Below are 25,631 nucleotides of genomic sequence, written 5' to 3'. Positions count from 1 at the left end.
AAACCTTAAGCTTGACTGTCACCAAGACTTACCTGCTGTGTTCCATGGGGGAGAAATCACTGATGCAGAAACACTTCACATACTGCAGAGTTAAACATCACCTTTTCTTTTTTTTTTTTTTTTTTTTTTTTTTTTTTATCCTTTTTGACAACGGTCTGGGCAGAAGATATACTTTGAACACCTAGTAAAGTTTTGGCAGTTGCTTATGACTTTAGGTATTAGAACATTTGCATGTACCTAGTGTCCAGACTTGTGGCTCTTGTGGCACCAGAGTTGTCCACAGCTGACCAGACCAAGCAGTGAGGCATTTCCCTTATTCCTTGCAGAAATATAGAGATGCGTCCCATTGATTTTTTCCACTGTTGACAGCAGAGAGCTAACATATTGCTAGTCCTTTTTTCATGCATAAGCTAGGGCAGCTCCTTCAGTACAATTGCTCAGGTTTTGCCATATGAGTTGAGAAATCCAGAAACAACTTCCTTTTCAGGCTGGCAAAATTACATCTACTATTTTGCCTTCAGGGTGTAACCTTTTTACTGGTGGGTGAGGGTACCTTACAACAGAACTATGCCAAAAGGAGTTTTAGCCTTAACCAGGCTGCCTGACAAAAGGAGACATTGTTTGTAGTGCCTAAGGAAGTCATAGGAGTGAGGAACTTCTGAGTACCATTCCCTCTTCCTATGACAGTATATATGTTTAATGTTAAACCACTATTACGAAGACCAGACTGCAGGAACTTAGATCACTAGCTCATGTCCTCTGCTCTCTTTGCCCTTGGCACCAATGAATCTTTTTGCCTTCTTTTCTATGCAGCTGGATAATGTTCATAGGAAGGAGAAATCATAGAAGAGTCAAGGTACCTTTGTGAGGTAAGCCCAGCCTTAGGCACAGTAAATTTTGGCAATTTAGAAATGCTTAGTTCAAGTTCTCAGATAAAGCTTGGTGTGCACAGCCCAGGCAGGCAGGATGATGCCATTTTAAGCTGAGGACCATAATAAAGACAGATTCAGCAGCTGTCCAAAGCCACATGGATGTCTCTCTCCTGATAACAGGTGCAATAGCGTCTCTGCCTAGGCTGACACCTGGTCGTGCGGTGCTCAGTGGGTCACAGTTGTCCTCTGTGTAGTGCCTGCACATCTCCAGGGCAGTGCATCCCAGTGCAACTCTGAAGAGCACTGAGGGAACTGAACACTCTACTACATTACCTGGTTTGGCCTTTCCCTGCATAGAGTGGAGGCACTTACCAAGGCACAGGGTACCATGTCCCCATGAAACTCTACCAACATTGCCCACAGCTAACTGTTGATTAGTCCTAAAGGACTGGTTATTCTTAAACTTTTATCCTAGCTTGGAATTAATCTTTCAACTGAAAATGTTTCCCATTTAACTTTCTTTTTGTTGCACACTTCTAGTCCTGTGCTAAATTTTCTTTGATGCATGATGTGAATGGAGCTGCCACTACCATAGGTGGATCCTGGTGAAATATATGAACAGTGAAAATGATAGAGAAATGATTGAAGTGCTTTGAGCACAGTATTTGCAAGGGCTGCACATAACATGGAGGTGGCAATGCTTGGGGTACGCCTGTTAGTCCTTATGGACCACCTGTCTCTCTAAAATGGTGTAGTCTTTGAAGCTGAAAAGAGGCAGTTGTGAGCTTTTGATATAAGTACTTCATACTTACGTGAATGAAACACCTATAAATGCTGCATTATGTCTGACTCTAGAAAAAAACCCAAACTCTTATAACATGAAGTAATTGAAATGCTGCTAAAACCACATTAACAGTATCAATGGCACTGTGAGGAAATTATCCTTGTGTGAGGCAAACTGCACTTTGGAAGAAAATGACCTTGTGTAGTGATCAAGGGCCTGCCAATAGGAGTTGATTCAGATTTTTGTGGTCTGTGTCCCTTTCATCCAGCACCTCTGTGCAGCCTGACATCCCAGCTGCACCCTTGCTCTTCAGCTTTTTCATTCATGCACAATATCATAGTTTCGTTTGCTTGAGTCTTTTTCTCCTGTACAACCTCTTCCCATATCCTGCTGTCCACCTCAGCACCCTTCTGCTCCCTGGCCCATGCACAACAGTCTCACAGCCTACCAGCATCTTCTACCTCCTCTCCAGCTCTGCATCTGCAGCATTTCACTTGTATTTCAATCATTCTGCAGCCACTAGCGCTCTAGAGTCTGTAGAGCAGGTTGTCTCCTGCTAGGAGAGAGGCTGAAGGAAGCAGTGAAGGGAGCAGTCCCCAGGCCTGCAGAGCATCACAGGTCACCTACAAGTCACTATCTCTGTTTCATGGGATTGGAAACTAAAAACAAGGTATTCTAGAGACGTCTGAAATCAGGGCAACAGTGGAGACCAGCACCAAACCCGAGCTGTGATCAGCAGATTTAAACACAATTTTATTACTAGAAATAAGATCAAAATGATCACAAGTCACAGATTGCAAACATAATATTCCAAAATATGTTTCAAATCTGGAAGGACTCCAGAACCAAAAAAGTGCATTTTTTCCCCCAAAAGATAAGTTAGGATTGCTCTTGTTCTTTCAAAACATATCTTCCTTTATTGAGGTATTCTGAATTAAGAATCTGGCTATAGTAATGAAGCTAAACCAGAAAGTAATGAAATTCCTGAGATTTAAAAACAGTCACAGAGAGAGAGAAGATAAAAAGGAACTTGAAGCAAAATGCTGAGAGTTTCTGAAATTACCAATTTACACTGGAGTATAAACTATCCTCTCTATAGTATAAACGCACAATTCCAGTACTGGTGCTGTGAACTCTGAAAGACCTCATTTCCAGACCCAGTGAGCAGCAAGAGCCTACAAATCAGAGCAAATGTGCAAAAAACACCTTCCCCAAAAATCTTACAAATATTGGTTGCAAGAAACAATTAAGGGAGCAGATAATTTTGCCTCTCAAATGGAATATAAAACAGTGTGTCCAAATTAATGGGATACATTTTGTGGGATTTAAGTGAATGTACAGGGTTAATTCAGCATTGTAGAGTTTTCAAGAATTCCTAAGATTTTGCTGCATTTTTAAACTGCAACAGTATCACAAAGCACAATGGGAATGAGAAACATTTATCATCATTGAATCAGCCAGAGCAACAACATGAGCCATTCTCTTGGTTCTTAAATATTAACCATGTGAATGTATACAGCACGAAAGACCTCTTTATTGGAAAACACATGAAAAAAAGACTAACAAAGCAGGCATTTCTCTGTTTTTGCGTGTCATACTCTCCAGAACTGTTGTGGAAACCGAGGATTCCCAGTCAGGAAGGAATTGCACTTCAAGTTGCCTTTCAAGTTACTGGTGAGAGCTGATCTTGGGCTTCTACATGCCCATTGTGGGAATAAAAATAATGATATTTTCTCAGCCATCTCACTCTGAAATGAGATAATGTGGAGGTTTCCTTGCTATTATGTGAGTGCAATTGGAAAGGATAGCTCTAGGAAATAGTCTAGCTCTAGAAAAAAACCTATGTCATTGAGACTAACATAAGAATATTTAGCTGTCTGGCATCTAGGAGTTTATGGCACTGTAAATTGTTTATACTTTTTCATAGCACTGTAAAAATAAAAAAAAAGTAGTGGTTTCATTCATTTTGGTAGGAGCAAGTGCTTTCACATAAATTACCAGGCTTGAAAAATTAAGCTGCTGCTTTCAAGGCCAAATTTTTAAAGATATGTCAATCCATTTTTCATTAACATCATTACAGTTATTGGGAGGTGGTGGGAAGATTGGCCCATCATTTCCTCTCTACTGGGATAAGCCACAGACTGTATGTAAGCAGTGCCGTCAGTATGTGCCAATTGGATATGAGGTGCACCATCTGTAGATGCGAATGACAATTAAAAAAAGACATATTAAAATGACTGTGCATGCAAAGAGACAATACTGGAGAAATTGGAACAAGATTTCTGTATTTCTTATAGAGGTAAAAATGTCTGTTATATGCCATACTCCTGTAAGAGCTGTAAGGAAGTAAAATTTCTGAAAATAAGGCAATATTTCTTTTTTCATTGTTAAGTTTTAGTACATTTTGAGGTTGGAGAAGGCAGCATATTTCATAACAAAGTGACTAGTACAGCATGTAAAAAAAAAAATTGAAATAACGAGGGTATTTTCCTCCTTCTACATACAAATTGTCTCAGATTCCAATTTATTTCAGTATAAATTTATTCTTGCATATGCTAATATACAGAATCAGAAAAAGAAAAATATATAAATGCATTATAAAGCGTATGGAAACATACAGATTATGTGATCTTTAGTAAAATCTGTCTTAATGATGAAGGCACCATTTAGCATGCACTCTGGAACTGTGCTCCTTCATTTATTTATGAGTTTCTGTAGACAAAGAAAGTATCTTCCAAAAATAGGAATACCATATTTTCAAGGCATACTGTGTATTTTATTTTTGAAACTAGTAAATGTCAAACAGTATTCATACACAGTATTGACACATTAATGTTTTCATTCAACAGTGAAGATACCTTTCCTTGTTACATTATACATTTATGACACACAGAGCTGTCAAATAAATTATGTCAAAGCAGCTACAGCCAGACCTTGTGACACTTGAATCATAGAATCAGGGCAAATAACCTTTAAAATGAAAGACATATGACAAGAATTAGAAACATTTAATTTGCATAAGTATAAGGCTAACAGTCTTTTCCTTATTACGTATTTTATGCCTAATTTTTAATTGCTATAATAGTCATTCTTTAACATCAGTTTGCTCTCTCTTTTTTCCTCATTACTTGTTTTGTTTTGGAATGTGTGAAATAAATTCTATAAGAAGCATATGATAAGAACACCATTTTAATATACTCTGGTTAGCAAATTTTAAATATTGCGAAAAAACTCTACTCACATGTATATATTTAAAATGTAGAATAAGTTCCTAAAAATAGCTAAAAATTCCTAAACATGTCAAGTAAATATATCATCTCTGCTAACTTTGGACCATCTCTGCAAAAAATAATCTTGTATTAAAGTTATCCTGTGAAGAACAGAATACACCAAATGTGCAGAATTGAAGCACTGATTTTCAAAAGCTTGGTGACTCATACATACTGAATTTTGCAAGATAAAAATCTGAGCATCTAAGTATACGTACAGGAATCAGAGTGAATGGTTAGATTTTCAGAATTGCTTACTAAGAGTAGTAAACTCATTAATTTCATTACTTGAAACCTGTTTGTAAATGAGAGACTTCCTCAGGCCTCTGCTGGCAGGTGCAGTCGCTCTCTTGCACCTTTAGAAATCACTGAGGACAGAGGCAACTCCACAGTTTGCTCTTATTGCTAACACTGCTCACAGGTGTAACCACAGTTAATAAAACTTTGCATTATTCTGAAAAGTCCCTAGGGATGTTCAACTAAATAAGGCTGAATGTACAAGGATGAATGTCTGCCTCAGCAGGACCCACATGACTAAACCTTATTGTTACTGACTGTAATTCACCTCCACTGGGATAGTGTGGCCAGGCCTGCACAACCATAAGGACACCCAGACTTTGTGCAGGCTCTTTGCTACAGGATGAGTTTGACTCCCTTCACCCTCCTGGATCAGAAGAGTAAGTATGGCTTATTCTAACTATGATATTCTTTTATAATAACTGCAGTTGGACTAGATGATGACTGTTGATTTCCTTCAAAGGTTACTCTATTTTATTCCATTCCATTCCAGTGAAGCTCTCTCTGAGAGCCAGAGGAAAGCCAGTGGACAGTTGTATATAAAAAGCATTGAGGGAGGGGTTGAAATTGATAATGGGAATTGCCTCCAAAATTTAATCCAGAAGGTTTAGGGTGTTTCCTTAGACCTTCACCAAAGTATTAAGCAGTTTATCAGTTGAACTCTGTGAGTGTCACAAACACACCAACACCAGGGATTTGTGGAGAGCAGCTCAGGGAGGATGTGATGCAACTCCCATCTCACCAGCAGAGCAACCGGGGTCTGGCAGTCCAGGAGGTCTGATGGCAATGGCATCCTGGCCATCTGAAGGCAGGCAATGTGCAGTGACATGTTTTAGTAAACATCAGTAGCTCAGAAGGGTGGGTGGTGGAGAAATGGAAACTGCATCAGTAGTCTGTAATTTGCAATTTCCTCTTCCAAGTCAATGGCAAAAAAGCAATGACACTCTCTCCTTTACTTCCCATAGCTCTGTAGAGCAGTTCTGGTTTGACAGAGCTTAAACTCAGTTCAGGTATTTTAGAAGAAACTGAAAGGGCAGCTATCTTCACTTTATATCCCTTAAAACACTGTTCTGCTGAGAAACAACTATCCTAAGTGATGCCACTTGCCAGACAGGAAATATAATCAACAATGCATACTCTCAGAAATGGAAAGTTATTTAAATTAATTATATATAGCAAAATAAAATGCAGAAATATTATCCCAAAGCCCAGTGTTGGAAAATAATGGGAGATAAATGTTCATCCCAAAAACAGCCATTTGACTGGGCAAAAATTATTCCTATTGAAAGCAATAAAAATTAGAAGTTATTTTGATAAGCCCTACAAAACTGATTATTTAATGCAGAAGGTTTCTTAAAAGGCTAATACTACAAGGAATTTTTAAAATATCTGTGTTGTTCCATTTACAAGATCATTCAGAATAAAAGTGAAAGTCTCCTGAAAAATGAAAGATGCTATATTTGCTAAAGACCCTATTTTTAACAATTTCAATAATCGACTAATCTAAAAATTATCAGAAAGAACATTTAGCCAACAAAGAACAAATGCTGAACCTAGTAGAAAAGATACCATTTATTCATTTATTCAGTTTGCAGTTAAGTAGAAATCTCCATATAGCTGTGACATAAAATTGATGCTTCTACGATTAAAGTACATTGTAAATAGTTTCTAGTGTTAATAAATTACTAAAACTATTTCAGGAAATTATTAATCAAATGTTATAGCCTGTTACTGAGTCCAGTGATGTAATGAGCCATTTGCAATCAACTACAGCATCTGAAATTAATGTGCTTGGGACAATATACAGAATTTATTTCTCCTGCATATAATGAGTTTCTCACAGTTACTTATCAACCTTTTGCATAGTAATTACCAAAGCAGTCTCAGAAGAACTCGCACAGAACATTTCTGGTCCTCTGTGGGACAAAGTAGGGAATAACTACAAGAGTCACTCATAATTGAAAGGGCAAAAAATACCCTTGACTCTTTCCCATTATTGTCTACTAATGTGGAGTGACCAAGACTTGAAGAAAATCTTATCAATGTCTTAACTATGCAGTCACTCCATGAGCCACCTCATCTCCTGCAGGCAGCAGCTTTGGGCAGACAGAGCAAGGAGGATCCAGACAAGCATACAGATGTAACTGCTGCTGAAAACAGAATGCTTAGAACTGGATTTTGCCAGTATGTGTCAGCTGCACAAAGCATTCTAGTGCTTCCTTCGTCTCCGCAGTGTAAGATGGCCATTATGGCTGTGCCATATTCGTCTACTGTTAGCTTCCATAGATTTTTTTAAGTTGATGAAAAAACCAAAGCCCTCAACTTCCTTATCTTTCTAATTTGTTGATTGCTCAACTCACATTTTACTGCTGCTGTTTACATAAGGGAACAAAGGCAAGAGAAAAATCATACATAGAATGGTAGAATGCCCTAGGTTTGAAAGGCTCTTAAAGATCATATGGTTCCAACACCTTCCACTAGAATTAATTGCTAAAATCTCCATCAACCTCAACCTTGAACACTTCCAGAGTCAGGGTATCCGTAACTTCTCTTGGCAACCTGTTTCAGTGCCTCAGCATTGTCACAGTAAAGAACTTTTCTTCTAATACCTAATCTAAACCTATTCTCTTTCAGTTTGAAGCATTTGCCCTTGTCCTTTCACTATATGCTCTTGCAAATAGTCTCTCTCCATACTCCTTGTCGGCTCCCTTCAGGAACTGGAAGGCCTTAATACGTTGCCATAGACCATGATACCAATGTGATATAGCATAATCTAACATGATTGCTGACAACTCATAAATACAAACCAAATACTCAACCTGTGAATTCCTCCACCCATTTTGTGTGCTCTCACACAAAGTACTGCACATCAGGCTGAAATGTGGCACACACATTAAGTGTCGCTACAATCACCTTTTGAGCTGCCTCAGCTGTGGATTTCAATACCAAACAAATCACAGCTCAAACTGGAAATGCAGACTGGAAAAAATGTGCTGGAAAAAAGAAGTTTTGGAAAAATATTACCAGTTTTTCCTCTTCTGTCTGAGCTAAAGAATACCTGTGGCTTTGAAAATATAGCAAAACATAATAGCACAAGACAATTAGTAGAGATGGAGGCAATCCAGTGTTCTTAGTCAACGTGCATCTGTCTTCTCTGCAGATACATGTGAGTTCTCCCATTGATCTGGGCAGACATTAAAAAGCATACTACACCAAGTACAAAAAGTGGAAGCATATGATAGCTGTGATATGATGCTGTTACTGCGAATGGCTGTCTTGAGCAGGGGAAAGAGTAAGTAAAGCCATTAGAAAAAGTATGCATTGATATATGCCTTCCTGCAGATACTGTGTTGGTTATACTCTTTTAAGAATTCATAATGTCTCTATTCTTTATACAAAACTACTGATGCACATTACAACTAATGTTACAATAGAAGATACCTAAAGAATACATCTAACTGGTAAACACAGTACCTCATGTCTGCCTTCTAATAATTTGTATCTAAATGTATATAAAAATATTTTATAAAATCACTATAGAACAATAGCATAAAAATTCTCTGAGTGATTGCATCTGAAAAATTTTCTTTCTGAAAGGCAGATCTGTCATTACTGAATGTATTACACATATATTAAACATCGTCTATGAGATTCACTGGAGAAAAAAGTGAAGGAGAAGTCATGATGTAGTTCATTTTGAATATGAGCAGATGAAACTTGCTATGCTCAATGGGTGGGCATCACACTTCACTCTGTTCACTGAACTTGCTGTAATTCTAAATTGAGAAAAACAGAAAAAAAGATTATTATAATGTTTTTCTATAATATAATGTAAAATTATGAGATGAAGGAGTGCTAGCTTGAAAATCCCACTATTATAAAAATGAATATTTAAAAAAGTTATTTATGATTACCTGCATAAAGTAACAGGCAAATATCAATTTATGAACATAAAAATGAGAACCACACAACATATTCATTGGAGCATGTAGATAAGAACATCTTTGCATTTTTGAGCAGCAGCAAAGATGAAAATGAACCGCAAAGCCCTCTTAGCTCTACATTTCTGACAGTGGAAGACTATTTCCTGCTATATGGGGAAGCTGAAATGTAAATCGGAACAAATCACTTTCTGTTAGTCTTCAACTCTTTTCTCATTTTTTTCTACCCTATTCTGCCTGTTCCATGTTACTATTCAAAAGTCCTACTGACCTCAGTACCTTAAAAAGGCGCAGGAGGAGTATACAGACTGGTAGCTATAGTGTGGTGGTGCTGTTGCAGTTCACCCTGTCTTTTCACTCCTGTCCACCTTATTTTCAGGTGTTCAAAACAATGAACACATTAAAATCCCTGAAGCACATACTGTGAATACTCTGAAGAAGTATTTGCAGTATATTTATACACTGTTCATAATTACATTTAAAATTTGAAGCTGCATTCCAGCCTTTCAGACTAAACTGCTAAGCCACTATGCAGAGGTTTAATTTGCCTAGCAGCTCTGGTAGAAACTAGCAATCAGTTCCTTTGAGTTTTAACTCTCCCTTTTTATTATGAACATTTGTCCTGGTCTGTCCACCTCCCAGTTCCATAAAATGGGACTCCTAGTACATAACTATCTTACAAGAATGTTAGGAATATTAATAATGTCAATAAAAATGCAGACATTTTATAACACAACCATCATTCTAATTCATCTAATCAGACCCAGACAAAATGTATAACAGCCAACCCCATTATTTTTGCCTGCAGTTACCATTTCAACAAATTATTTTTTGAAATATGAAAATTGCTGAAAAATGCTGGAAAGCACTGACTAGAACATGTTTTTCTGGTCAATTCACTAGATCAACTGTGCCAATTCACCTTAATCTGGATAAATCAATGGAAAGTGGTTTTTGTCCATAGGCAAGTCTGATTTAATTAGTAAAATACAAAGTGAAGAAAGAAAAGACAAACAACCAAACCACAGACCATGATGACTTTAATGTCTCTTGGAGAAGGCTCTGAGCCAAGCTCTAGCCATGTTTAAATCATAAATAAAACCACAGGAAAGCACACTGCTTTTAATGAACGCTCACTTACACTGCCATGACAGTGGAAAAGGATCACATACTTCAAGAGGAAAAACCAGGTTTACAATCTTTTTAAAAAGGAATGCAAGATCATTGAGCAAGTGAATAGATACTCAAGCCTCCCTTCCACTTCATGCAATTCTCCTTTTTCCACCAGTGAGCCAACATGGCATTCATGGTGCAGTGCAGGGCAGAGACAAGATTTCTGACTCAAACCAAACTAGCTGGGGACCCAGAACTGTTTCAGTCAGACCAGTGCTGTGGTGTTTGAAGCAGCTTCAAGCATCCCAGGCTGAGGAACAGGAGTGTAGTTTCAGGAATGCAGAACTGGCTGTGAGTTAATCTCTCACCAAGAGGCTGTGTTAGGTGTTTCTAAATGACTTAAATCTTTGCAGTGGAGAATGAGCCCAGATAAAGCACCACAGGACAGCTGCTCTGGATTTATCATAGAAGATCGAGATGTTGTTTCAAAAGGAGACATGATGATGGGAAGAGAATGCTAGCAACAAAAAATAAAAGGAAAACTGCATTCCTCAGGCTGAGGACCAGTTGTAGAGTACAGACAGATAAAAGGTTTCTACATAAAAGGTTCACTTGGGTAAGTAAGACTTTCCCAGACTTTAAGAAATTGCTGTGAGCATCCAAGAAGCCTACCAGGCTTCACTTACTCTTGCTTGTAAGTCTTACCCTGTGAATATGAATGGCATCAATTGCTGAAGAAATAGATTCAAAAAATACAGGGTTTTCAGAGTCAAGATTTCCACCGTACTGCATTGCTTTTATCAAGGAAGCTGCAATAAAACAAACACATGAGCACTGAGAAGGTAGTGAGGATATATAAACCATCATGTTAAAATTCTTACTCTAAGCTGATACTTGCCTTTGCAGTGTGCTAGCAACACATCGATGTATCTGTTTTTACAGTCCATGTAAATCTATGTGTGAAAACAAGAAATTGAAAAAAAAAACTGTTTTAAATATCAACAGAGAATAAAGTACACACAAAATCCACACTCAAGGTAGGCAGAGCCCGGAGTGCTGCTGCAGCAGCTGTACTGCCAGTAGCCACCAGAGCGAGCCCTTCTATAATGCAAACATCAGCAAGCCGCATTGATTTCCTGCACCTCTTTACAGTACTCTACAGCTCTGCTGAGAATTAAAACTGAATTTGATTAATAGTTTTGCTATTTCTGACTGTAATTTTTAGAGGTATTATTTCCAGTTCTCTTTTTTCAGCGTGTTTTCCCATGTCCTTACCATATGCTTACTACCAGTCCATACAGACAGGAGTCAGACCTAGGAAACTTTGAGACTTCTATCAAAAAAGCACCATAACTATCATGCTGCATTCAGCAGTAAGTTGTTCTTTATTCTTTCTTTGAAAGTGTTCAGCTCCCCAGAGACAAAATATTAATAAGATAGAGAAAAACAAAACAACCCCCGAAAACAAAAAACAAATCCTCTCAAACCAGAGTAGGGCATTTTTCCTGCCAAATAGGGAATATCCAAAGCAGTTACTGCTTAAAAAAAATCTTTAAATAATCCATGTGAATAATCCATGTGAAGTAGAAAATTTTGAGATTCAGTGAGAACCCCAACAGAATATGCTATTTTTAAACTAAAGCAAAAATCTTACTCAGTTCAAAAATCCTCCATCTCTGACATCAGAGATATTTTGGGAAGGAGTGTAAGAACAAGGACATGTTGCATGTGGTCCTCTTGGTAGGAGGAAGAGTAACTTGGTTTTGGACCAACCGTTTATCCAGAGGCTGCACTACCAATCTGTGCACTTCACAGCCCATGCCAAATTTACCTCTCACAAGTTTATCAAACACTTCTTTGAAACAATTTTTAAGTTGGAGGTCTCAAAGACCTTTTGGAAATCAGTTTCACTTTTTTTTTTTTTTTTTTTTTTTAACTAATAATATACTGAATGCCCTATATTTCAAAAAGATGGCTAATAGTCACTCCCATCAACCTTATTTTTCCATTTTTCTATTCCAATATGTTGGAACTATATGTGCAATTTTAATTTAAAATATTTTAAGGCAACATTTATTTCACTGTGCAATGACTGCAGTAAATTGAGAAAATTGTTAAGGGAAGAAGAGGCCTGGGCTAAAACTCAAGTTTAAATCTTCTATCTTATTCAGAAAAATTATGCAAATGAAACCTTCTGTATCCACTTAACTCTGTACTCACTACACAAATTTTACATTTTCCTTATGGAAATGTAAGAAACAGCTTTTGAACATAGTTTTTTATCCATGATTTAGAACCCCTTATTATGCGGAACCGTAGACTCAAAGATTGTTTAGGTTGGAAAAGACCTAAGGTTCTCGAGTCCAAGCATTACCTTGGCATTGCCAAGTCCACCACTAACCTGTGTCTTTCCAGCCACTCTGCCCCAGCCTCTGGCACTGCCTGAGGTTGTTGTGACCAAAGTGCAAGACCTGGCCTTTTGTGCAAAGTGCAAGACTTTGCCTTATTGAACCGCATGCAACTGGCCTTGGTCCATTGATCCAGCCTGTCCAGACCCCTCTGCAGAACCTTCCTGCCCTCCAGCAGATCAACACTCCCACCCAGCTTGGTCTCATCTGCAAACTGACTGAGGGTACACTCAATCCCCTTGTCCAAATCATCAGCAAAGATGTTAAACAGGACTGGCTCCAAGGGAACACAAATCATGGCCAGCTGCCATCTGGATTTAGTTTCATTCACCACAGGAACCACAGTGACTCCTGGGTTTAGTCTTCTGGGAGCATCTTGGAACTCTTGCAAGGCCTGAACCCAGTCTGCAAGGATGAAGATCATGTTTTGACCTCTGGCTTAGCAGACAATAGAATACGCAGATAAAATCACAGAATTAAAGCTGAAATTTTAAAGTGATAAATTTACATGTCTCTACAACTGACATGGCAGGGTCAAATATGACCTAAACCAACTTTTAAAAAAAATAAATAAAAAAGAAAAGTTACAAAACTCATCTTCATTACATATAGATGCATCCATTTTCACTTTTATCCAAAATATTTGGAAATATTTTGATGTAATTTTAGATATAACCACGGTATAATTTAATACCAAATCTATGTTCATCTTTTTTATTGGTGAAATATTTATCCACTGAAATAGATGAAATGACTATTAGTTGGCCCAAATAACTCATATGTATAATTATAACATATACAGGATGTTTCTAATGTTATGAGTACCTGAAGAAGCACGGAGACTCCAGTGTAATCAAAGAAATTCAGTCCACTGCAGTCTAATATCAAAACACGTCGCTCACTGTGACATGAGTGCACCAACTCACCTACACATTTGACAAAATAAAAATTTTAATTAAAAGGAGAATACTCAAGAAATCGGTATAAGAATGATGATAGCTCAACAAAATAAGCCCAAACTATCACAATAAAATTTTTGTTGTTATGTCCTGAGGTATCAGGCAAGCAAATGCCATATTTTAGAAGAACCAATGAAGAACCTTTAGGGCAATGGAAAGAAGTGGTGACAGACAGAATATATTAATGGAGATGTTTTAGGTAGCAATGTTATCTCCAGAATTAAGCAATTGCTTCTTCAAATTTGAATTTCTCATTGAGTCAGCTTGGCTACTTTGGAAGATTTTTAATGGGACACACAGAAAATGTATCTATTTTTCTTCTAAGTTCTGATATGGCACTGATTTCCATAGTCCCTAAACACCTGCCTATGGCTTTACTTAATATTCAACCATAAGGAAGAAATATATGTAAAGTGGAGTATTTAAATTTACTGAGGTTTTACTCTGCTGGTTTTTGCTTTGTTAATTTTTTAATGCACAATAACATATTGATGCTGGAAAAGAAAATTGTGTTGGTAAGATTTGCAAGGTTCTTATACTCATTCTTCAACCTCAGGCCATTTTGGGTTTAATCTAAACATCCTCTGTTCTAAATGCATCCTGAACTAGCATAATGATTCCTAGCTTTCATAAAAGGAAAACTAGAAAATAATGCACATCTTATTTACATTGTTCTGTGCACAAATGTTTGTTATCATAATGCATGCAAATGAAAAAAAAAAAAAAGTAAAATATGAAGGAAAGGATTGTAAAAATGAGTTAAGCTAAATGGCTTTGACAGAGCAGAGATAAAGATTTTAACCTATTGAGGGAACTTGGAATTTCCCCAGGATGCAAATTTAAAATGGTGGTAATTCCTTTCTGATGGTAGTCTGAGAGCCAAAGACTTTTGGACTTGCATCTCCAGACATTTACTATCTTTGTACTGTCCAACATACATGAATAGATACATACAAACAAAAATACGGAATTTTAAAGGGAACCTCCTGAAAATTACTGTGATAGAAACCCAGTTCATGTGATCTCCCAGGCTCGGTGTAATAATTCCCTGCTGCATCCTGAATTGCAGTAGAGGCTGCCTGGTCTCTAAATGGAGGGATAAAGGCCTGCACCCTCTTTGGATCAATGGCATGAGCAAGAGCACCTGTTTCATTTGGTGCTGATACAGACAGTATTCCCCAAAGGGAGAAAGGAAAGATTCTGACAAACACATAAATTTCTATGCTTTCCTGGACAACTGCCATAAAGCTTAAGGATTGTGTCCTCATCCTCTCCTCCTTCTTGAGCATTTAAGCTCTGCATTTTGTTTTTCTCTTTAAAGAGGTTTCTCTTTTTTCTCTGTTTGTTGTTTTAAAGGCCCCATGAAGAGTCACCATAGAATGGTTGGTACAAGTAACAACAGCTTTTAAGTCCTCAAGACAGGATTTAGGCTTTCAGAAAAGAGGTCTTGTGCTTTCTGTCACTTTTGTAATATGACAAACCAGTTCATCTTCAAGACAACTGAAATATGTACTGGTAAGATATTCTCAAACATAGTATTTTACAATATGGTCAAAAAAATACAATATAATCTTCAATAACCATTTTCATAGGTTGCTATGCTACAGCAAAGCACTCTGTCACCCCTAAATTAACTAAGCACTGTAATACCATAAAAATGTCCTGAGTCTAGTTAACAAACGCAAACATTCAGACAAAGCCTCCAAATCAAATTTTCTACTGTGGCCTTAATGCTTATAAGTGTTTTAAATAAACACTGTTTTAATTCTATCCACAATGAAGTCATCTGTATAAAGTATCCACTGTAAAAGGTTGCTGCAGCTCTCCCATGAGAATGTATGTGCTCTGGTTTGATTTAAGTGTTACAGAATGTGGAAAGAGTGGAGTTTCCTGCTTAATCCTTAACTGAAAGAAAAACTCTAGGGTATCCTATTATATATTGTATTTATTTACTGTATAATATTGATGGTTATCACGTCACTAACAATTCAGTTGACATTTTCTGAGATTTTCTCCTATGTGGCTTTAAAGATCACAAATATTTAACATGGTTCTAATCTTACTTTTACATTTTCATACTAACATTCAACTCTTGTGCATGCAAAAAAATCCAAGACCAGAGCAAAACAGTCTCTTCAGCCTGGTCTGAAGATCAGTCAGGTAACAATATGGGAAGTGTTTCCCCCACTATCTACCTGTCTCTTTACACACACTCTCAACCCACTGTAATAAGCAGGATCACAGAATCAGAGAATAGTTTGGGTTGGAAGGGACCTTAAATCATCTAGTTCCAACCCCTGTGTGATGGGCAATGAGACTTCCACTAGAACTTTCTACTCCTGTAGAAAAAGTATTTTCAAGGGGTTCCCTGCTTTTGAAATCTTAAAAAGTCAGTCAGAAACAGAATGAAAAACAGGACCTTATTGGGCCAAGGTTAACATAGTTTAACACTGTTTAGCATTCATGCTTCATTGAATGTTTGATCTAACTGAAAATATTTATTTCCACAAAACTTATGTGCAACTAGAAATATAGAGAAAAATGTGGAGCTATTTTGCACACCAGCATCCATCTTGGTTTTAACACCGTTTGTATATAATAAACTCACCATGGCAACTTCCATTGGAAAATGAACAGAGCAATGTGTTCTGCTCACACTGAAATAAAAGCAACAAATGATTGAACATATCAAGGAAAACCAGTCCATTGCATAGTAAGGAGAGGAAATCAATGCAGTACATAAGAGTTCTGTTTCCCAGTTTCAAAGTTAACTCATTCTCTCCAAAATCATGTCCTATGCAACAGCCAATTGGACATATAATATTCTCTGGTATAACTTTAGAAGAGTACTGAGATGCATACTCAAACTGTTATTTTGCATTTCTTTTTAGCTGACCCAACCTCTGTCAAGTTTGGATTCACTAGAAAGCATATTTTGAACACAACGCTTTTGGGGAAGCAGGGGCTAGTTAAGAAGTGGTCGAAAAATGGGAAAGATGTTCTGGACAAGAAATCTTATAAAATCATTGCCAAGAATTTTAACTTTTGATTAATTTTTTACTTGCTGCAATCTTATCTGCTACGCAAATATTTCAGTAAGAACATTTCTGACATGTAAATTTATTAAAGAATTATATTTATCTGGTTAATTTTTACAATAATTATTTCAATATGCAAGTTCTTAGTAGAAACATGAGTTAAAACCAGAAACAGAGCACAGAAGCAAAATTGAAACTGCATTTATTTCGCACCCACTTTGTGCTACAGGAAGACATTTATTCAACAAAAATTTTTTAAAAAGCACAGTATTTCAGGCAGCTGTACTGCTGAGTACCTAAGAGAAGAGACAAAGGATAAAATCTCCTTTATAAGTAACATATAAATTAACTTATTAAATTAACTTATTAAATTGACTCAAATTAATTTCATGCAAATCCTAAGTAATTTCTCTCTGTTTGGAGGCTTTTTATCATACTAATACAAATCAGACAGCCTAGCAAAACCAAGGGAAAAAAGCATCCCATTTTCTGAGCTGAATTTCCACCCATCTAAGCTCATATGGGTACCACAACTCTTTGTCAAGGGACAGCGGGGGTGGTAGACACATGTTGCTGTCTTAACAAGCCATCTAAGACACAGTGGGGATTTTCTCAGCACAATTTGCCAAACTTTGATGAAATTGTCTACAGTAAGCTTTGTATCATATCGGAATGCCTTCATGGTACTGACAGAAAAATGATAATTTATCTTTTCCCTTTTAGGAAGTGGTGCAGGAACTTGCAGTAGTCATGTGCAGATGAATTTGGAAATTATATGAAACTACACTTACAGGCATATTCTCCAAAAATGTGATATACATAATTTGTAAACTGTTTATTTTTCCAATACAATCAGTGCAAAAAAGGGAAAAGAAACAATACCATTGAGAAAAAAAGTAGCCCATTTCTTCCTAATTCTCTCAAAATTATTTATAGTTAGAAATGAAGTGTCCATCTCTCATGGACTTGTGCCCAGAAAAAAAAATCACATTTTATTCATCATATTTGTAGCTACTCACTGTCTTTCTAAAATCCCAGCTTTATATCAGCTGAGGTTATGTAATTCTTCTAGAAATTTTGGAGTTTTGGATCAATGCTTTAATATGTCTTTCAGGATCACATGCAGAAATAGAAGCGATATTATTTTCAAGTAATAATACAAAAATAGTCCACATTGAATCTTATTAAAATTAGGATTAGCTTTATTCTAAATGAACAATTTCTAATGTTACTTTTTTAATACCTGTTTCAGTATCTGATTGCATTCTCTAAGAAATGCAAGGAAAGCAAACATGGTCTTCAACCCAGTCATGGTGATTACTGAAGTGTAAAGCACATCTCACCTTGTTTACAATAGCACATACCTGGCTGTTTATGCCATCCTTCTGGATTATCTTTAACAGGTCAGCGTGAAATTTTCTGGCATTCAGAAAGACTAACGGGCTGTTGACTGAAACTATTTTTACCTGTTTTAGTGATTCCTGGAGAATGAAAAAAACACAATGCTGAAAAGTTAATCTTGGATTTGGAGACTCCCAGACTCATTTCTTTAAAAAAACTGAAAATACCTGTAAATTAATCTAGGAGGAGCTTTGGACTGTGAGAAGGATTTAACAGATAATTCTATTGATCAGCCTTCACACATAACTGAAGTAAGAATGGAAATACAAGTAATATATAATGAAAATTATCTAGTATTATTTAGCATAAAAAAGGCATACACATTATGAGGCATAACACTAAGAACTATTAGCTAACAATTATAATAGCACTTTTTCAGTTGGCATGATTCCCCAAGCATGGGCAAGGTAACATTTGCAGACATGGAATATATTTTATTAGACAAATACATATTGAAAAAAGTACACAAAGATTTAGGGCAAACACTACAAGTGGTTTGGGGAAAGCTGGCAATATTCATCTTGGTCATCTGAAGATGACCTTAGTACAGAGATACTTCTCCATGAAAATACTTAGTGGACCCAGATTAACCTCAAGTGGCACATTTAAAGCTTTGGCAGCACATTTCTACAACCAGTACAATAATCTGCACGAGCACTCTCCATCGCCCTTGAGCCTGTCTCTGCACTTCACTGAATAAGCTACAGCTATCTTACCAGTACCTTCAGTCAGACTGTGTAGCTCAAAACATAAATGTTACACAGCAGAACAATATTAAAAGGACACCAGCTAATGTTCAGTAGCCCTCAGGTACAAGTGGGAGACATTTTGCACAAAACGAATGCTATTCCTCTCACTCTCAAGGTTTACTTATAAAGCACCTTCAAAAGCCAGTAAGAAAATCAGTATTTATATATAAATATATTGGACAACAGCAAGACATGCTAAAAAACTGGTCTCGTAGGGGATAGAATTAAGTTAATTCTTCTAAACTCCCTATTTTCCACAGTTTGTGTGACAATGGAAACAAAAATCAAGAATTTGCAGGAGAATATAGGTCAAACAATATTCTCTTCTTCCTAACAAGTCTTGTAACAAGGTCACAATGAAAAACAAGTAAGTGGAGCTGACACAGACCATTTTTTAAGTAGTTAAAAATTGTTTGGGATTGCACTGAAGATATGCAGTTTTCCCAGCAGACTTTCAAGCAAAACAGAAATGGAAATCTTCACCACAAACCACATAAACTATCTCCTTATTGTAGACTGCTGTTCAGACTGCTGGGATCTCTCAGACACCACCACAGTGACCACAAAATAAAGGAAACATTTCAAACATCCCAAACTGAGGCAAAGAACCCCAGACTATGTGTAGGGACTTTGCACAATTTACCTATGAAAGCGATTGCAGTAAATACCATGTCAGCAACATGCCACAGTCAGACAAGTGGCAAAGCTCAACTGGCAGTTAAAATGTCTCAGTCTGTATGTAATAGAACTCTAAAATAATGGCAAAACAGAGGATGGTATATGCTTAAATGGAGAAATGCTCTGACATCCCATAGATTCCCACACAAATGATGCTATACGCACCTTGGTGAGACAAGTGGACACTTCAGTGTCATGGCAAAGTAGAAGATACCAGCTAAGAAAAAGAGGAAGACCGATGTGCAAAGATCAAATCCTGTGATAATCAAGCTTCCATAAGTACAAGGTACAAAACTCAAAAGGCTCAAATCATAAGGTCAGATCAGACAGATGGCAGACTTAGGTATAATTTTTGGCCAGAATGGACAAGGTCAACTGTGCCTAAATTTGACCAGCCAGTGATTCCTGAGTCTGGTTTGATTCTTTGTTAACAAGAACTATTCAGAGAAAAAAAAAAATTAACTTCCTCTTTGTTGTGTTCTTGCCAAGAAAGCAGGAAATGTATCTCACGTGTGTGTCCCTGCCAGCACTTAGAGTGCCCTGGGTGATTGCCCTGTGGACTCTGCACAGCACTGGCTCTGCTCAGGTACCAGTTCGGTGCTAGTGAACGCCTGGGATGAAATGTGTTTCACATCAGCTTCTAAATACCCTTTGATTTTTTCCACATTAAAGTGTCTTTTCTCTTATTGATGAAATAACCCCTATAAATTCACAAACCTTAATGGCAGGGTAGATCATTAAGGTTGCATATTTTCATGTTTAAAAGTCCTGTTGTTTATGTCTAATCTGTTATTTACCAGGGAAACTTGGATCAGTCTAATGTTCATACATTAAAAATTACCCTAAATGCCTGCTGCAACGCAGTGACTCTAAATTCAATTAAAGGCATATTTTCCTTCTTTGTTTTGTGTAATAAGCTCTTGAGCAATTTGCTTCTCTAACATAAGGTTATTTTCCCCACTGTCTGCAGACACTAATTTGTTATTACTAGGTTACTGGCGTTAATCGTACTGAATTAGTGGGGGAAAGAGCAGGGGAGCAGTAAGCTTAAAAAAAATGTATAGGCATAGTACAAAGTGAAAAATACCAGGCAAATCAATTTTGGTTACCCATCTCTGACAAAGATACTCCAACATTTTTATTAAGAATGAAAAGTGATCTAATAATTGATGGCCTCAACAACAGTGGTTTTAATTCACATTTCAGAATCCTCCCCATTCTTATGTACCTTTCACATTCCAACGTTGCTCAGCATGCCAAAACGGTAAATGCCCTTGAGCCCTTGGAAGTCGAGGTTTTTAGCCCAAGATAGCTCTGATAGAATACAATTGCCAGAAATAATGAATTCTTTAAAGAAGATCTTCTTAATGGTGAAGCAATAACTGCTGAGCATATGATTTACTGATACATAAGACCCTTCATCAGCACTAGGAAAGGAAAAAGGATGTAGGAGAAATGGCTGCAGTGGAGAAGGGAGGATGTCCTGATGATGTGGCTCTGTGCTGAAAAGACACATGGTTCTACTTCTGTCTTGGCTGCTGACCTACCATTTCATCTGGGAGGAGGGAGTTCACCTCTCTGGGTCTTTACCCTTCTCTTCTTACCACAGACCTGAGCAAATGGCAACTTTGATGATAATTGCAATGAAAACAACCAAAAGAATCTGACTGGTTGGTTTAAGTTTGTAAGCAGTCAAATTTTAAAAGCACAGTCTTTGGGACAGATTCTCCCATTCATTTTTCATGTGCACAGGGTGATGAAGTTTGTGAAGCAGACTGTGACAATTTTGTGGTGCTGCCCCTTCTTGCTCCACTTCGTGGTGTTCTCTGGGACAGTCTGGTCATGAGGGGTTGGTGACAGAAACGGTTTCAGAAAAGAGATTGGGGATGATGAAAATGCCAAATGAGTTTTCCTAAAAGTGATAATAATATAGAGACTGCTATTGTCTGCTCAGATTGACCTTGCCATTCCTGGCAAGATATTTCCTTAAATTTAGGCATTAGGAAACTTTGAAAAAGAGCAATTCAAAACTAAAAATGACAACTAAACTAAGATAGATAGATCTAAGAGGACTTGCCTAACTTCACTTTGCAGACAAGCAGCAGAACCATGAAAATATTCCAGTTTCTGATGACCAACCAGTTTTGTTACTATTATATTACTCTGGCTTTTGATTTCAAGTGGTCATATCATGGAAGCATTCCCTTGACTCCCTAATTACAATCTGGTAACTAACTAGAGAAAACAAACAAATCTGAATTAGTGAAGCACACACACAAGCAAAAAGTTAAAAAAGAAATTAACTTACACAATTATCTTCTGCTTTGTATTTATATTCCACTTCTTTCATATTTTTCAAATTCAGTGTCTTTGCTCTGTAATCAATATATACAGAAAAATAAATTGTACAGTAAATCATTAGTAGCCTTGAGGATAAACAAAAAGATACACACCTCAAACTACATTATAGCAGTTTAAAGGTCCAACAATGCAATCTGTGAGTATTTTTGTGATTACAGGCCTCACCTTTTCTGATAATCATCCTCTTAAAGAGTAAAAAGCTAATTTTAGAATTATGAGATCACTTTGAAAATATGAAAATTAAATGCTCTTGTGAATAAAATCTGAATTTTAATTTTCATTTGCTGGCCAGAGAGCTACTTCAAGTCAAGGTAGCTCATATATAATCTATAGCTTCAAAAGTAAAAAACTTTAATTAATATTTTTACCTGCAAAATCATACTGTAAGGAAAGTGAAAACAAATATGTGGAATAGCTGTGGGTCATGAAAAACAAAGATATTTTATTTGTAATTGAAATTTATATATCTTTATACAATAAAGCAGAACATTGCACTCTAGCTATCAAAATGGGGGACTTACTGGAAAAGGCCAGTATTCCTATGGTCTCTACATAGTGAAAAGAGAAAGTTGCCTTGGAAAGGGAGCTGACCATAGGATCTTCTGATTCAACCGGTCATTTACAGGAACACATTTAACTGCAGAAGGATATGGAAATATCTATTCTCTGAGACAGATGCATCAATATACAAGGAATATTTACAGGTGTTGGGGCCAGATAAATGAGCCTTACAAACATCAGCTCTTCTCTCTTCATTTGCATAAATGAACCTGTAGCTGCTGCTGGCCTTAATACATTCTGATACATAATATATACCGCATCCAGTACTCTGACATCTGAACAGAAACTTTACAATGAATAATCTATGGTATTTTTCTTGGTTCACTTCTGCTAACACTTTTGCTATTGACTACACGTTTTCTTGTTAACCCATTAAACCAGTTTTAAGGCTGCTACCTTGTCCAATGCCTTTAGACAGTATGGACAATCATGTGCATCTTCACTGAAGAATACAGAGATCACTGGGAAGAGTCTAATTTACACTAATAAGTGCAGGTTCAGACTGATGTCTCCACTAGATCAGGCAATTTTGTGTTAGATATTCATCCCTTTCTGCTGTTGGAGAACCTCTAACATACAGGCTCAGGACAAAAGCAACATGAAAACTTGCCTTTTGCTTTAGTACTAGAATTTACCAAAATTTTAGTTTGCTGAGTAGCAGGATCTTATCACAAAAGTACTGGTTGATTCCAGCAGAAGCTATCTCCCATAATTTTTAACTGCCTTGAAATTTTGAACTATTTTCATGCTGGTTCTGCAACTAATTCTGTGAGAATGGAGCTGTGCACAAATGTCTAACACCATTAACTTTAACAAGCATTTAATTGAGCTGTCTATATTGTGCTTAATTTCAGTGGGATTCAATGTTCATGCAAACGACTGCATGCAAGCAGCAAGTCATTTCCAGGACTGGTGAGCTATGAATTAATTCTGTAGCACAAATCAATTCTGAACTTCAGCTATATTTCCCTTTACTCATGATCCAAAGTAGCAACTGTAATATATTCAAAAAACCCCAGCTTCTGATTGCTCTAGTTTATTTGTGCTGAATTTTCTAAGTCATACACAGAACTTACACTTTTCTTTAGACATTGGAATAGCTGTACAGTTATGTGTCATTAATCTATACTGGCAGTACAATTATCAACTAGCAACTCCTGTGCAACATAGTACCTAAGAGTTTTTAAAGGCTCTTAGTTACTAAAGCTTGCCAGACATACTTGTTCCTTAAGGAGCAAATAAATATCTAATGGAAAAAATTATTATTAATCTTCCTGTTAATTTCATGCTACTTTCACATAATGAATCCTACAGATGTGTAATAACCAGAGAAATCACAAAATAATGCCATTTTATAAAAAGTTTTTGAGATTCCTTAGTCTACAGTAAATGGAAAGATGTGACTTTTCCTTTTGAATTGTCTTATTTTGCAATTTTCTACAATTTAAAAACTAAAGTTTAGCTGTTAAATTTAGTATACCTTATGTCTCTCCTGACTGTGGAGCAATATGTAGAACAAATACGTAATGAAGTGCTAGTAGAACATTACAATTGTTCAACTGTTTTAAATTGTTTCTTACCTGGGAAAGCGGAAAATCACGATTACTATAGTGCAGAGAACACCATACAACAGTCCCACATTAGCAGCAAAGCATATGGTAAACACGTAGGTACTAACCCATATGCTCTTTAAGGAGGGGAGAAAAAAAGAAGCAATTAGTTTTGAATTTTATAGCAATATGTGATTTATGAATCAGAAATAAAGATTTTTAAAACTAAGATAGTTTCTCAGATGTGAACATTTGGATCTTTGAACTGGCGAATAATGAAGACTGAAATGGCAATTAAAGTAATACCTCTCCATGGGAGACCACATGCAGCATGGCACAGCTCATCCCACTGCTCACAGAAGGTCTTTCCAGGGTCACTTAAAATAGCATTTGTACTTGTGCTAACAGCTTAAGTCAGAATAAACTCAGTTGTTTTGGAAAACATGTATTTTATTTTTCATATTGCAAATTCTTGTCACCTTTTTCACTGCATAGATTTTAAATCCTCCTTTCCTTTCACACAATGACGTGCTTTAATGAGGTCACATACAGAGAGCTTTTCTTCCACTAATCATATAAGTGGGCATTATAATTTGCAAGGAGGCTGATTAAAAGTGGTGTTTATCAGAGTACAGCTGACTAAAACAACTCTATGACAAGTAAAAATTACTGGAGAATTAATTTGCACCAATGGAAATAGTGAGATTTCATATTACTTCCCATCTTTCAATATTTGATCACTAAAACCTTGGATTAATTTAAAATGCAATTTTAAAAAACACTCAGAAGCTTATCTGAAACTAAAGTCACTTTAAAAAGAAATTTAAAACTTTCACATTTCAATCTTAAAATAATTATTTTCTTTTCAGAAATTATCACTTTCCTTTCCATACTATAATGATGTGTACAGCTAAGAGACATGCAGATTTTACAATTAAAAGAAAAGTGCAAATTACTTGATTTCTTATACCAACCTGATTGGTATAATAAAGGACATCTTTCTTTCCTTGAGGGAGCCTTAAGCAAAGACTGCCATCTAATCTTTATATAAAAGGTGTTAAAAAATAATGGAAAGTATTTTCACTCCTCTGGATATACTGATCCCCACAGGTGCCCATTTCAAGAATTACAGTGCTGCTTGTTCATGTTTGCAGAATAACAGATCACATTACAACAGCACAATCAGTGTTAAGATTATCCTTTCTGTTGCTTGCACTTAACTCACAAAAGCCAGAGACAATAGAATATTTTCAGCCCAACCACAGGAATTTTGCTTGAGCAGATTTCAGAACTGTTGTTTTATGAATTACAAAATGTAAGTCATACCATACTAACTTGTGCTTCACAGAGGACAGAGTGTTACTGGACTCTGTTGAGAAGCCTTTTCCTCCCTCATCTTCAAGATTCCTAACTACTACAAAAGACTTCCGTTTCTTCAACAGGAGGGCTGCTAGGTAAGGAGGTAGTTCATCCTCAGAAACTGTCCTCAATCACTAGTTGTATTTTAACATGACATCTTATATGAATTTCTGTGCAAATATTTGCAAAGACCACCTTTATGAGCAACAGATATTGAGTTCTGCTTAATGAATAAGAAACACTAAGATTTATAAATCAAATATACTTTACAAAGAAGCTCACCTGAATGTG

At 36.6% G+C, this 25,631-nt stretch overlaps 1 protein-coding gene across 1 annotated transcript in view; it reads right to left on the bottom strand.

Annotated features, from left to right (window-relative positions):
* Nucleotides 1–8,856: 8,856 nt before the first annotated feature.
* The window catches only part of SLC26A7 (solute carrier family 26 member 7), a 65,315-nt gene continuing 48,540 nt past the window's right edge, over nucleotides 8,857–25,631 (bottom strand). Inside the window, exons 11-18 of the mRNA XM_066333265.1 lie at nucleotides 24,012–24,118; nucleotides 21,818–21,884; nucleotides 18,025–18,162; nucleotides 16,252–16,300; nucleotides 13,510–13,610; nucleotides 11,175–11,229; nucleotides 10,982–11,085; nucleotides 8,857–8,998 (exon numbers count right to left, since the gene is read on the bottom strand). Coding sequence (XP_066189362.1) covers nucleotides 8,963–8,998; nucleotides 10,982–11,085; nucleotides 11,175–11,229; nucleotides 13,510–13,610; nucleotides 16,252–16,300; nucleotides 18,025–18,162; nucleotides 21,818–21,884; nucleotides 24,012–24,118 — 657 coding nt within the window. The 3' untranslated portion in view covers nucleotides 8,857–8,962. The remainder of the gene's footprint in view (nucleotides 8,999–10,981; nucleotides 11,086–11,174; nucleotides 11,230–13,509; nucleotides 13,611–16,251; nucleotides 16,301–18,024; nucleotides 18,163–21,817; nucleotides 21,885–24,011; nucleotides 24,119–25,631) is intronic.

Source organism: Sylvia atricapilla, chromosome 1 (genome assembly GCF_009819655.1).
Source record: "Sylvia atricapilla isolate bSylAtr1 chromosome 1, bSylAtr1.pri, whole genome shotgun sequence".
NCBI lineage: Eukaryota > Metazoa > Chordata > Aves > Passeriformes > Sylviidae > Sylvia > Sylvia atricapilla.
This window is presented reverse-complemented; position numbering and strand designations above follow the sequence as displayed.